The 12,198-nt window shown below is 41.0% G+C and overlaps 2 protein-coding genes across 2 annotated transcripts; both read right to left on the reverse strand.

The window, feature by feature from the left end:
• Positions 1 to 321: 321 nt before the first annotated feature.
• LOC149113154 (neuropeptide FF receptor 2-like) lies at positions 322 to 2,899 on the reverse strand. Its single transcript, XM_089287970.1, has 2 exons — positions 547 to 2,899; positions 322 to 435 (listed from the first exon to the last, which is right to left on the reverse strand). The coding sequence occupies exon 1, from the start codon at positions 2,748 to 2,750 to the stop codon at positions 1,707 to 1,709; it is 1,044 nt and encodes a 347-aa protein (XP_089144096.1). The 5' UTR covers positions 2,751 to 2,899; the 3' UTR covers positions 322 to 435; positions 547 to 1,706.
• Positions 2,900 to 10,778: 7,879 nt separating this feature from the next.
• Positions 10,779 to 11,984, reverse strand: LOC149113155 (neuropeptide FF receptor 2-like). Its single transcript, XM_089287971.1, has one exon. The coding sequence runs from the start codon at positions 11,856 to 11,858 to the stop codon at positions 10,815 to 10,817; it is 1,044 nt and encodes a 347-aa protein (XP_089144097.1). The 5' UTR covers positions 11,859 to 11,984; the 3' UTR covers positions 10,779 to 10,814.
• Between the last annotated feature and the right edge of the window lie 214 nt (positions 11,985 to 12,198).

A 12,198-nucleotide genomic window follows, 5' to 3' on the forward strand; every position in this document is an offset into this window, starting at 1 on the left:
CCAAAGGTCCACTAAGTACATTATTAGAGGAAGGCCTTTCTAAATCCCCACTTTGCTCTCATATAACGGATTGCCGAGAGCGGGGCGGGGGAGATTGGGGTTAAAAGGGGTCAGGGGTAAGGCGGAAATAGCTGAAATCATGAACAAAAAAAACAAAATCTTACCCGAAGAAGCCAGGTACCGTCCATCAGGTGAGAATGCCAGAGAATAAATCGCTCCCTAAAAACGAAGAAAAATACAAAGTCACGACTAGAAAAAAAACAATCAATTTACTCTTAAAAGACAATTATACACCATAGTAGGATCCAGTCTGACGCGTACCTTGTATCCGGTGAAAAACCGAACCGAGCTACCAGTGTTTATATCCCAGAGCCTCACGGTGCGATCACACGACCCGGTGGCTAAGTAGTTACAGTTCGGATGGAAGGCGACTCTCTACAAGAAAAGGCGAAAGAATCAACAAACGAAACTAACAGACATGGAAGAAAAACACATGAAAAGACAAATTCGAAAATGTCTTTCAATACAAACGTCATTAACTCATACATTGACATCAGACACGTGACCAGCGAAGATCCTCAGTGGTTGCGGGTGATCTGTGCTCCATAGTCGGGCAGTTCACATATTAAAAGAATGAATAAAATTTAACATTAGATTGAGTAGTTAAGCTTAGGACCTGCTCGTAAGGGTTGTTTATAGTAAACTACAGCTTACCTTCGAAAAGTGGCCCTAAATTGGCCCTGCTATGTAGCCAGACTAATTGTGATTACAGTTGCTAGGGGCAACTTTAAAAACACTGTGATTTTATACGCCGTCAGTGAGTATCAAATTAAACCAAATATGAGTAGCATGGATAACAGAGCAGGGCAGAGTCCTTCATAGGAAAAAAATGATCGCGGCTGTACATTTTACAGGTTCACGTCCAAGTCAAGTTTATTGTGTGTATACACTTGACTTTTGTGAGGACAACCTCACCAGCTACTGAGTACCATGCGAGCCTTGCACAGCCCATAAAGTACAAGGAAAGCCATATTTTTGCAATATTTCTTCCGCTGCTAACGACATTGTGTTTGCTAAGTTTGAAGATTTTAGAACTTTTCTGTACGTTTTTATGAGCGTTGTTGAAGGTTTCGTACGCTAAGAATTATGGGTAAATGTACCAGTCGCCATCTTTTTTCCGTCTTTCTTCGCCCCCAGGTTCTTTTCTTTGACTAGACTGATCAAACCAAGCTATATAAAAGGGAAATATCACAGATGTTTCCACGCGTTTTGTTAAAACACGTGCCAAAACCATCACTAAATGTGTACTTCGCTCATATACGAAATATTCCCAGAACATCAAGAGGAATAATGTGAAAACGAAGTTCCCTTCTGTATGCCTAACACGTGTTATCGACCCTTTCATACAACGAACTGGATCCTAGGACGTCTTCAAGAGTCATCCCATGGCTAATATTTGAAATGTAGGCACGCTTGGCGTGCAACGAGACGAAACATTGCATTCGGTTAAATGTGACGTATTTCACGTCACAGTTTGGACACCAAGATCCAGTTTAACTTGTTAGACTAGTTTCTAGCACTCTTCTATGGATTCTTCACCTAGCAAGACTTTCCTTAAGAACTGTACTCGGGTTCAAAGGCATCATAATTACATGAACACGTAGACACAGTTTGTGAGTGGATTTTCTTAGAACTACTGTTCGTTTTTACATTGCTGCTAGCCCAGTTAATATGACTGGCTGCACTTGATTTCTGTGATTTTGACGGCGATGGGAGCAACACACGCGACACGTACAACAGCAACAACAGAATTTTAAAAAGTGTTTCCTGAACTCAGGGCTTAAAAATGCGTAAATAACTGGGTTTACACAAGAGCTTAAAGTCTTCGCTATCCAACACCAAACTTGTAATACGAAAGTATTTTCAACTGCTCCATACACGCTCAGCAAATCAATCCAAAACGTCGGCCCCCAGCAAACGACAAAACCAAGAACTGCCACGACCATTAAACGAGTTGATTTCACTTTACACTTGGCAACTGCACCGTGAATTGTTCCATTTTTGCTTCTTTTCCACAAACTAACGGCAATCCTTGTGTAGGTGAAAAACATGTATATTAAAGGTAAAAAAAACGCCAGCAAAAAGTAGATTGTTTTGGAAAGCCGAGTTACCCAGTCTGAAGGCAAATGACACCAGCTATACTCTTTACAATTTTCCGTGCCGTTGTTCTCTTTACGGCAGATTTCCTCAGAGTCTGTTTTAACGCTATAAATAAAAGGAACGGACGTTATAAAGGCGTAAATCCAGATAGCGGCAACCAGCACTAAAAACGTCTTCAAGTGTCTCGGTGCCAGGCTCTTAAAAGGCCGCAAAACGTTTCTGTGTCGGTCCCAGGCGATCGCGACCAAACTGCTAAAAATGGCGGCTGAGCATGCGAGGTCGATGAGAACTACGGCCTTACATGTTGAAGAGTTCATGTCGTAAACTGCCCCGCCCAAATAGAACAACGTCCAGGTAAAATAGCACAGATGCGTGACAGACAAGTGGAAAATCAGGAAACTTGAAATATTCTGCCGTATCTTACCACTTCGTAACATAACAAAGACCACCATGATGTTGAGAATAGCACCGCTTAAAAATACAACGTAATTTGTCATGAACAATAACGAAATAAAGTTCCTGCTATATGTGCGAATAAACGACGAATTGCCCTCTCTGCCTTTGGTCCAATTTGATAACGTTAGATTCATTGTTTCACTTCTTCAAGTTTGTCTTATAAAGTTTAAACTTCAAGCAGTTTTGCTATGAAAATCCAAGCTCTCAGAAACCTTCGTAAAGAAGGCACAGACAACCTCGACGATCAAATGAAACTTTAAACGAGGTGGGAGCGACTGTACATGGCAATTAATATTTACCATTTTCACCTCCCGCCACTCGGGTAACAGCTAAGTAAATAACATCCACAGGAAATAAGCTCAAGAGTAAATAAAAATAACTTAGGAGAGCTCATTTCAAACGCACCGGTGGCGGCCAGTTGTCATCTGAAAAACAACTTATTTTTCAAGTTCTAATAAAGTGCCTATATTAAAGTTCTGTTTCAGTCTTACAATAATGAACATATACACTACTTCGACTGACGTGACAAAGCAACGGTTTAAAAGAATACAAAGAAGGAGCTCTCAAGAGCAGATAAACACAAGCGCCTATAAAATACCTTTTTAATTCACAACTTGGCTTTGGAAAACAAAAGATCGGCGACCAAAGAGGAAATTCAAGTCAGCTTTTTCTGCATTTCATTTCGTCGGCACAAAAAGAGAATGGTCAATTAACGACTGAATACGCGTTCCCCCGTCAGTAATATTAAAGTCTGTCTGTTAAGTTTTGTTTTTTGTCAACACAGGTCAAAGCTTTCGGACTTGATAAGACAGGTAGGTTTGATGTACGGCATGGAAATTATTGCTGCCCAGCAGCTCTTTCAACAACAATCTTTCATTTTTTACACTTCAAACCTCCATAAACCCTGCATTGAACGAAAATGGACTTTAAATTTCCGATCTTTGCTTTATCAGTTTTAATTCATCTCTGGCACCCATTGCGAATCCCCTCCATTGGTCGTCTTTGTTTTAGGTTGATTGACGCGGATAAAGAGACAGGAGTTATTAAAAAGGGAAATTAGAGCCATCTAGAAATGTAATCCACGCTAAATCGAGCAAAGGGTTTTCAGCAGGTGCAAATAGACGGGTACTCGCACGCTTAATTCATTCCCCGCACGAAAGAAGGGTGAGACTGGACTAGAAAAATTCCAAACTAATGACGTAACCCAGTAGAGATCGGTGAAGTGATTCTGATTGGCTATTGGTCGGTTTTGAATTTTCCCGCGCAATTAAAAACCAATCAGAGACACCACAATGTAGATCTGTTGAGCGACGTCATCAGTATATAAAATTTTCGATGCCACTAGTGTGGAATGAATTTTGACATTCGTTTACTCAGCTAAAACCTTTTTAAAGTTCAGTATCTCAACAAAAACTCGTGGAAAGATCGCAATAATTGGTCCTGGTTTATTGAGCCTGAACGCTCGAGAGGAACCTGGGGAAGAGATGAAGGCACTGTATTGCTTTCCACCCTCCAGGGGGTTTTCCCTTTACAAAAGAAGAAAAGCCCTAGGACTTATGATTGCCTTTATTTTATGCACACGAGAACTCTCCAAACAAGTTGAAGATAACTTTACTATTTTTAATTTACAAAGTTCGCATCTTTACACTATTTACAGTTTAATTTCTGTTCAGGGAGTTGCTGTGAAGGGTCCTGAAGCTAATAACAGATTTCTGAGTGTGAAGTGTAAACAGTGAACTGGAGTCCTCTTGGTCGGGTAAGATCCGAGCTCAAACGACTCACTTTTTCCTGACGCACGGCTTGTGAAAGAAAGAAAAAGAATAGAAGACAAAATAAATAAGAAACGGAGAGAATGAGAAAGAAATGCAAGAAAATACGATAACACCAGTAAAAATACGTAGGCTATGAGAACTGCCCTTAAATATAAATGATGTAAAAGTTTTATTTAACAATTAGATTATAAGCTTGATGTTTCTATCGCTCATGGAAATCGAGAGTGAATAATCCAATTGTTTTAGTATAAATCTACTAGTAGTTCAAAACTTTATCCAAATCCTCTCCACAGACACGTCGGAAACGCAAAGAAGCGGCCGTCATTTTGTTAACAAGGGCACACTGCTACGCTACTCACTATCTATCACAGAACAGATAGTGAGTAGCGTAGCCAATCAGAGAACGGCATTCGTGATAGAACGCTAATAGATCTATACTACTAAGAAATACCCCCTTAACCACTTACAACTTCATATTTTCAGATCTTAAGCTCCCCTCCCCCATTGTCTGTAGCTATACGTTCTGACAGCCAACAAATGTCAAGGCTTTTCGTGTAGAAGTGCGATAAAACAATCAGTGAACATTACCATCTCAATCGCGCACAGAACAACGAATATTGTGCCTAATCAATTTGTGCGAACACAACACGTACGGAAGATCGCAATTACACACACAACTGCTTAAGTTGTGTGTATAACTGTGATGATAAATCATGTCTTCATATCTTTCGCCGCAGTTCAAATATATGATATTTGATATATTCACTTGTATTATAAAACAAGTACCGTTCTTCATGGTTTGCAAAATCGTAGTGTCACATCTATTTTAGTAATGCAATTCTGCAACATCTCCAAACGGTTTGTTTTCTCCTAACAAAAAGACCCTTCGCTAGGCAACGGGCCCGAACCAATAGGCGCACAACAAAAAGTCACCTGTCCACCGCTGTTAAGTAATACTTACTTTACGTCACTTCCTTCTTCTTCCTCGTCATCAGGATTGCAAATAGAGCGCGCGTTCCACAGCTTTACACAGTTATCTACACCGCCTGCAAGGAAAAGAAAAACACGGACTTTTAACTTTGATACACTGGGTAGATTCTACTGTACATATCGGAGACATTGGAACCAGTTCTCCATCGACAAATTCTTTTCTTTCTTACACGCTTACGATCAAAATACTGAGTGTTTTCATATAAGTCACGGCAGCCATATTGGTGTATCAAACAATGAAACGGCGGCCATGTTGGTGTACCAAACCAATCCTGTGGGAGTTGAACTCTTTTGTTATGTGAACACTTTCTTTTGCTGCAGTAAATTTGCACGGCTGCTGGCCAAGTGAGTGAAGCCTGCAGTTTTCTCTAGTCTTGCGACGCTACCCAGCGTTACTGAAAAGTAGGTGACTGTATTTGAAGAAAAATCTTCACAAACCTGAAGCCAGTAAGTTTCCATCTCTGCTAAAACTCAAAGAGTACACAGTGTCCGAGTGTCCTTTAAGCTCTGTTAATAGCGTCCCTTCTGCGAGGTCCCACACAAGAATGCGCTTGTCAACACCTAAAGAATAACATAGTGATTCGTAAACAACCAAACGTTGATATCTATTACTAACTAACAAGGAAAGTCTTTCAATAAATATTACGGTACCCAGGAAATAACTATAAAGCAAGAATGTCAAAAAAAAACAAAACAAAACAAGGACTACACTTATTGCCAAAGGTCCACTGAGTACATTATTAGAGGAAGGCCTTTCTTAATCCCCACTTTGCTCTCATATAACGGATTGCCGAGAGCGGGGCGGGGGAGATTGGGGTTAAAAGGGGTCAGGGGTAAGGCGGGAATAGCTAAAATCATGAACAAAAAAAACAAAATCTTACCCGAAGAAGCCAGGTACCGTCCATCAGGTGAGAATGCCAGAGAATAAATCGCTCCCTAAAAACGAAGAAAAACACAAAGTCACAACTAGAAAAAAAACAATCAATTTACTCTTAAAAGACAATTGTACACCATAGTAGGATCCAGTCTGACGCGTACCTTGTATCCGGTGAAAAACCGAACCGAGCTACCAGTGTTTATATCCCAGAGCCTCACGGTGCGATCACACGACCCGGTGGCTAAGTAGTTACAGTTCGGATGGAAGGCGACTCTCTACAAGAAAAGGCGAAAGAATCAACAAACGAAACTAACAGACATGGAAGAAAAACACATGAAAAGACAAATTCGAAAATGTCTTTCAATACAAACGTCATTAACTCATACATTGACATCAGATACGTGACCAGCGAAGATCCTCAGTGGTTGCGGGTGATCTGTGCTCCATAGTCGGGCAGTTCACATATTAAAAGAATGAATAAAATTTAACATTAGATTGAGTAGTTAAGCTTAGGACCTGCTCGTAAGGGTTGTTTATAGTAAACTACAGCTTACCTTCGAAAAGTGGCCCTAAATTGGCCCTGCTATGTAGCCAGACTAATTGTGATTACAGTTGCTAGGGGCAACTTTAAAAACACTGTGATTTTATACGCCGTCAGTGAGTATCAAATTAAACCAAATATGAGTAGCATGGATAACAGAGCAGGGCAGAGTCCTTCATAGGAAAAAAATGATCGCGGCTGTACATTTTACAGGTTCACGTCCAAGTCAAGTTTATTGTGTCTCTCGTCTAAATACTCTCCACATATTCCAGCCGTGCGCAACAGCAATAACGCCAAAACAGATCATAAAAACACAACTTTATTTGCTATCGTGTGCTCACTGGAGGCCGCACGGCCCCAAGAGTACAAAGAAAGAAAAAAGAACAACAAAACAATATAAAATACAAGAGGAAAAACTTTCAGACAAAATGGATTCTCAAAGCAAGCATCCTAAAGTTTAAATTCTCATTACCAAAGACGCTATTACATCTACCGGGAATGAAAGCTTCTTTTAAAGATGGAAGATCCATCCAGTCAACAATAAAATCGGAAAATTTATCGCCGCCGGCGCTAATCATTGGCCAGAAGGGAGCGGAATGCCACAGCGGAACAATAAGAGTCGCTGACGCCTTGCAGTTACGCATATGAAGTAACACTCGCGGAATAAGGCAAATAGGCGGACATACATAATTGTTCTCCCCCGCCCAGTTCATAACGAATGAATCAATTCCTTCCGAGCCTGGATTCCAAAATCTAGAATTGAACCTCGGAAGTTTGGCATTTAAATAATTAGCAAAGCGATCGAAAGAGTGCGGACCCCAAACAATATCAATGTTTTGAAATGTATCCCACGAAAGACCCCAGTCATCGGGATCGTAAATGCGGCTGAGAAAATCGGCGTGGTCATTCTGAGATCTAGGGATCCATTCCATCTCGATCGAAATACCGCGATGACAACAAATGTTAAAAATCGACAAAGCTTCAGTCTGCAAATGACCTTTACTGCTGCCAGATGAAATGATCCTGGGAACGTTCTGATTATCTGTAAACCATTTCACAGTCAATCCTGACAACTTGTCCAGTAAAGAAAGAAGAACAAATTTAACGGCCAAAATTTCTCGCAAAGTAGAACTGGTATGCATTTCCTTTTCGGACCAAGTGCCAGACACAAAATCCTGACCGCATTGAACGAAATAGCCACCAAAACCAGTGTCACTTGCGTCAGAATAAACAACGCCAACAGCACTTGACTTGGGCGACATAGGCTTGCCATTAATGGAGTCGATGTTGTTCTGCCAAAATAAAAGCTCATTACGAATCTCAAGGGACACGTCCAAAGGCTGATCCCAGGAGGTTCTTTGCTCTAGGGCCGCATAACAATTTCTTGTCAACAATCTAGTAATATTACCGACAGCACACGACATAGAAATAATTTGCCCCGTAATTGAAGCAAGACCACGGGCTGAAAAACTACTTTTTTGAAGACAGGAAGCAATGGAGGATTTCAGCTTGAGAATACGCTCTTCGGGAATATGAATCAAACCGTGTTGGAAGTCCAAAACCGATCCCAAGAAGACTAACTTCTGGACAGGTTCCCAATTTGATTTTTCGTCATTAGCTGTAAAACCGGCCAAAGTCAGGTCCTTACGAACTTGAACACTAATGTTTTCGGCACTTTCGAAAGACAAATTTCCCCCGATGCCATCGTCTAGATACATCAAGGCTAAATGGCCGTGAGCCCTCCAAAACTTAACTAATTGACGTATGACTTTTGTAAAAATATACGGCGCTGAAGTTAAACCAAAAGGTAGCACTTTAAACTCGTAGAAATGCATCACGCCATCGACTGAAGGCCATTTGAACGACAGAAACTTCATATGTTCTTCACAAATGTCAATGTGATGATATGCCGATTTGAGGTCGAAGGAGAAGACAAACATCCCAGGCGAAAACATTTGAAGAACAGTTCTTAAATCTTCATACTTGACAGATTTTTTGACGACAAATTTGTTTAAATGAGACAAATCTAAAATAAGTCTTAACTTCCCTGAAGACTGGACAGCGACGTGCAGCGGATTACAAAATTGAGGGTATTCCTTAACTTCCCTTACACAGCCACGTTCCATCAACTCTGAAATTGCCTCCCGAACAAAACTATCCCTACGAAGGGCGGAAGATCTATTTTCAATCGAAAACGGTAAAGGCGATTCCATAAAAAGAATCTTGTAACCATTCTGGATAATGTCTAGAACAAAGTCCGAAGCCTGGATAGTATCACGCCAAAATGTGAAGTTCGCATGCAGTTTTCCTTGAGTAAAGCTGGATGCCTCGATATCCTGTTCAAATTCGTACTGATCCAAAAAATTAAGGTTTTGATCCTGAAGACAACGGTTTGTCTTTGGTGGGGCACATATTGGCCCAGTGTCCTCGTTTACCGCATCGAAAGCACATGTCGAGGCCTCTGAATGAGTTGTAAGGGTATCGACCTTGGGGACGAAAATAACTAGTAGCTGGAGGAAAAGAGCTAAACGTACCGCCAACTCTGGAGGCGCTAGAAGATGAAAGCGCAGAAGAGGAACCTTTAGGACTAGTTTTCCTCTTTTTCTCTTGCAGTGTTTTGATCTTAGCGGCGGCTCTTTTCTCGGCTTTTTTAATCTTCGAAGCGTCGGCCTCGTCGTCTGCCAAATCGTCGCAAACATACTCTTGCACCGTAGCCCAACCGAATTCAGATTTGTCGGCCAATTTAATAATTTTTGCCTATCATTTAGCAAAGAAATACCTTTGTTAAGCTCTTCCTTGGCTTTAGGAATATTTCCACCTTCCAGGGCTTTCAGGGCCAAATTACTCGTCTTGGCCACTTTGCGGTTGAAACTAAACTGTTGCTCGTTTCCTTTCTTCTTGAAGACGTAATTGTCGGGCTGAAGATCCGTCGCAATTTGAACCGCTAAATCAGACTGGGCTTGAAGCAGGTTGGTCTGAAGTCCTTGGATCTGGGAGTTAACGGCTGATAAAATTGCATTCCTCTGGGCATCTAAAACAGCACTCAGTTCTGGAGAAATAGAGGTGCTGGCTCCTGCTGAGTCTTCCATAAGGATGAGAGCAACACAAATAAAAGCGAGTCACCTCCAGAAAAGAGCACCAAGAGGACGAATTAGCATAAAACCACTCCTAAATACCCTGTTCAAAACCCCTAGAGAGTTCATACCGACGAGAGAATATTTTTCCGCTAATTTCCAAACCGCGGAAAAATTCTAATATACACTTGACTTTTGTGAGGACAACCTCACCAGCTACTGAGTACCATGCGAGCCTTGCACAGCCCATAAAGTACAAGGAAAGCCATATTTTTGCAATATTTCTTCCGCTGCTAACGACATTGTGTTTGCTAAGTTTGAAGATTTTAGAACTTTTCTGTACGTTTTTATGAGCGTTGTTGAAGGTTTCGTACGCTAAGAATTATGGGTAAATGTACCAGTCGCCATCTTTTTTCCGTCTTTCTTCGCCCCCAGGTTCTTTTCTTTGACTAGACTGATCAAACCAAGCTATATAAAAGGGAAATATCACAGATGTTTCCACGCGTTTTGTTAAAACACGTGCCAAAACCATCACTAAATGTGTACTTCGCTCATATACGAAATATTCCCAGAACATCAAGAGGAATAATGTGAAAACGAAGTTCCCTTCTGTATGCCTAACACGTGTTATCGACCCTTTCATACAACGAACTGGATCCTAGGACGTCTTCAAGAGTCATCCCATGGCTAATATTTGAAATGTAGGCACGCTTGGCGTGCAACGAGACGAAACATTGCATTCGGTTAAATGTGACGTATTTCACGTCACAGTTTGGACACCAAGATCCAGTTTAACTTGTTAGACTAGTTTCTAGCACTCTTCTATGGATTCTTCACCTAGCAAGACTTTCCTTAAGAACTGTACTCGGGTTCAAAGGCATCATAATTACATGAACACGTAGACACAGTTTGTGAGTGGATTTTCTTAGAACTACTGTTCGTTTTTACATTGCTGCTAGCCCAGTTAATATGACTGGCTGCACTTGATTTCCGTGATTTTGACGGCGATGGGAGCAACACACGCGACACGTACAACAGCAACAACAGAATTTTAAGAAGTGTTTCCTGAACTCAGGGCTTAAAAATGCGTAAATAACTGGGTTTACACAAGAGCTTAAAGTCTTCGCTATCCAACACCAAACTTGTAATACGAAAGTATTTTCAAATGTTCCATACACGCTCAGCAAATCAATCCAAAACGTCGGCCCCCAGCAAACGACAAAACCGAGAACTGCCACGACCATTAAACGAGTTGATTTCACTTTACACTTGGCAACTGCACCGTGAATTGTTCCATTTTTGCTTCTTTTCCACAAACTAACGGCAATCCTTGTGTAGGTGAAAAACATGTATATTAAAGGTAAAAAAAACGCCAGCAAAAAGTAGATTGTTTTGGAAAGCCGAGTTACCCAGTCTGAAGGCAAATGACACCAGCTATACTCTTTACAATTTTCCGTGCCGTTGTTCTCTTTACGGCAGATTTCCTCAGAGTCTGTTTTAACGCTATAAATAAAAGGAACGGACGTTATAAAGGCGTAAATCCAGATAGCGGCAACCAGCATTAAAAACGTCTTCAAGTGTCTCGGTGCCAGGCTCTTAAAAGGCCGCAAAACGTTTCTGTGTCGGTCCCAGGCGATCGCGACCAAACTGCTAAAAATGGCGGCTGAGCATGCGAGGTCGATGAGAGCTACAGCCTTACATGTTGAAGAGTTCATGTCGTAAACTGCCCCGCCCAAATAGAACAACGTCACGGTAAAATAACACAGATGCGTGACAGACAAGTGGAAAATCAGGAAACTTGAAATATTCTGCCGTATCTTACCACTTCGTACCATAACAAAGACCACCATGATGTTGAGAATAGCACCGCTTAAAAATACAACGTAATTTGTCATGAACAATAACGAAATAAAGTTCCTGCTATATGTGAGAATAAACGACGAATTGCCCTCTCTGCCTTTGGTCCAATTTGATAACGTTAGATTCATTGTTTCACTTCTTCAAGTTTGTCTTATAAAGTTTAAACTTCAAGCAGTTTTGCTATGAAAATCCAAGCTCTCAGAAACCTTCGTAAAGAAGGCACAGACAACCTCGACGATCAAATGAAACTTTAAACGAGGTGGGAGCGACTGTACATGGCAATTAATATTTACCATTTTCACCTCCCGCCACTCGGGTAACAGCTAAGTAAATAACATCCACAGGAAATAAGCTCAAGAGTAAATAAAAATAACTTAGGAGAGCTCATTTCAAACGCACCGGTGGCGGCCTGTTGTCATCTGAAAAACAACTTATTGCTCAAGTTCTAATAAAGTGCCTGTATTAAAG

Source organism: Orbicella faveolata, unplaced genomic scaffold (genome assembly GCF_042242905.1).
Source record: "Orbicella faveolata isolate gen_17 unplaced genomic scaffold, um_ofav_v1 contig_15, whole genome shotgun sequence".
In the NCBI taxonomy this organism is placed as follows: Eukaryota; Metazoa; Cnidaria; class Anthozoa; order Scleractinia; family Merulinidae; genus Orbicella; species Orbicella faveolata.

Bases quoted from the DNA above. Each gene is read 5' to 3' on its own strand.
- LOC149113154 (XM_089287970.1), bottom strand. From the start codon at position 2,750: ATGAATCTAACGTTATCAAATTGGACCAAAGGCAGAGAGGGCAATTCG.
- LOC149113155 (XM_089287971.1), bottom strand. From the start codon at position 11,858: ATGAATCTAACGTTATCAAATTGGACCAAAGGCAGAGAGGGCAATTCG.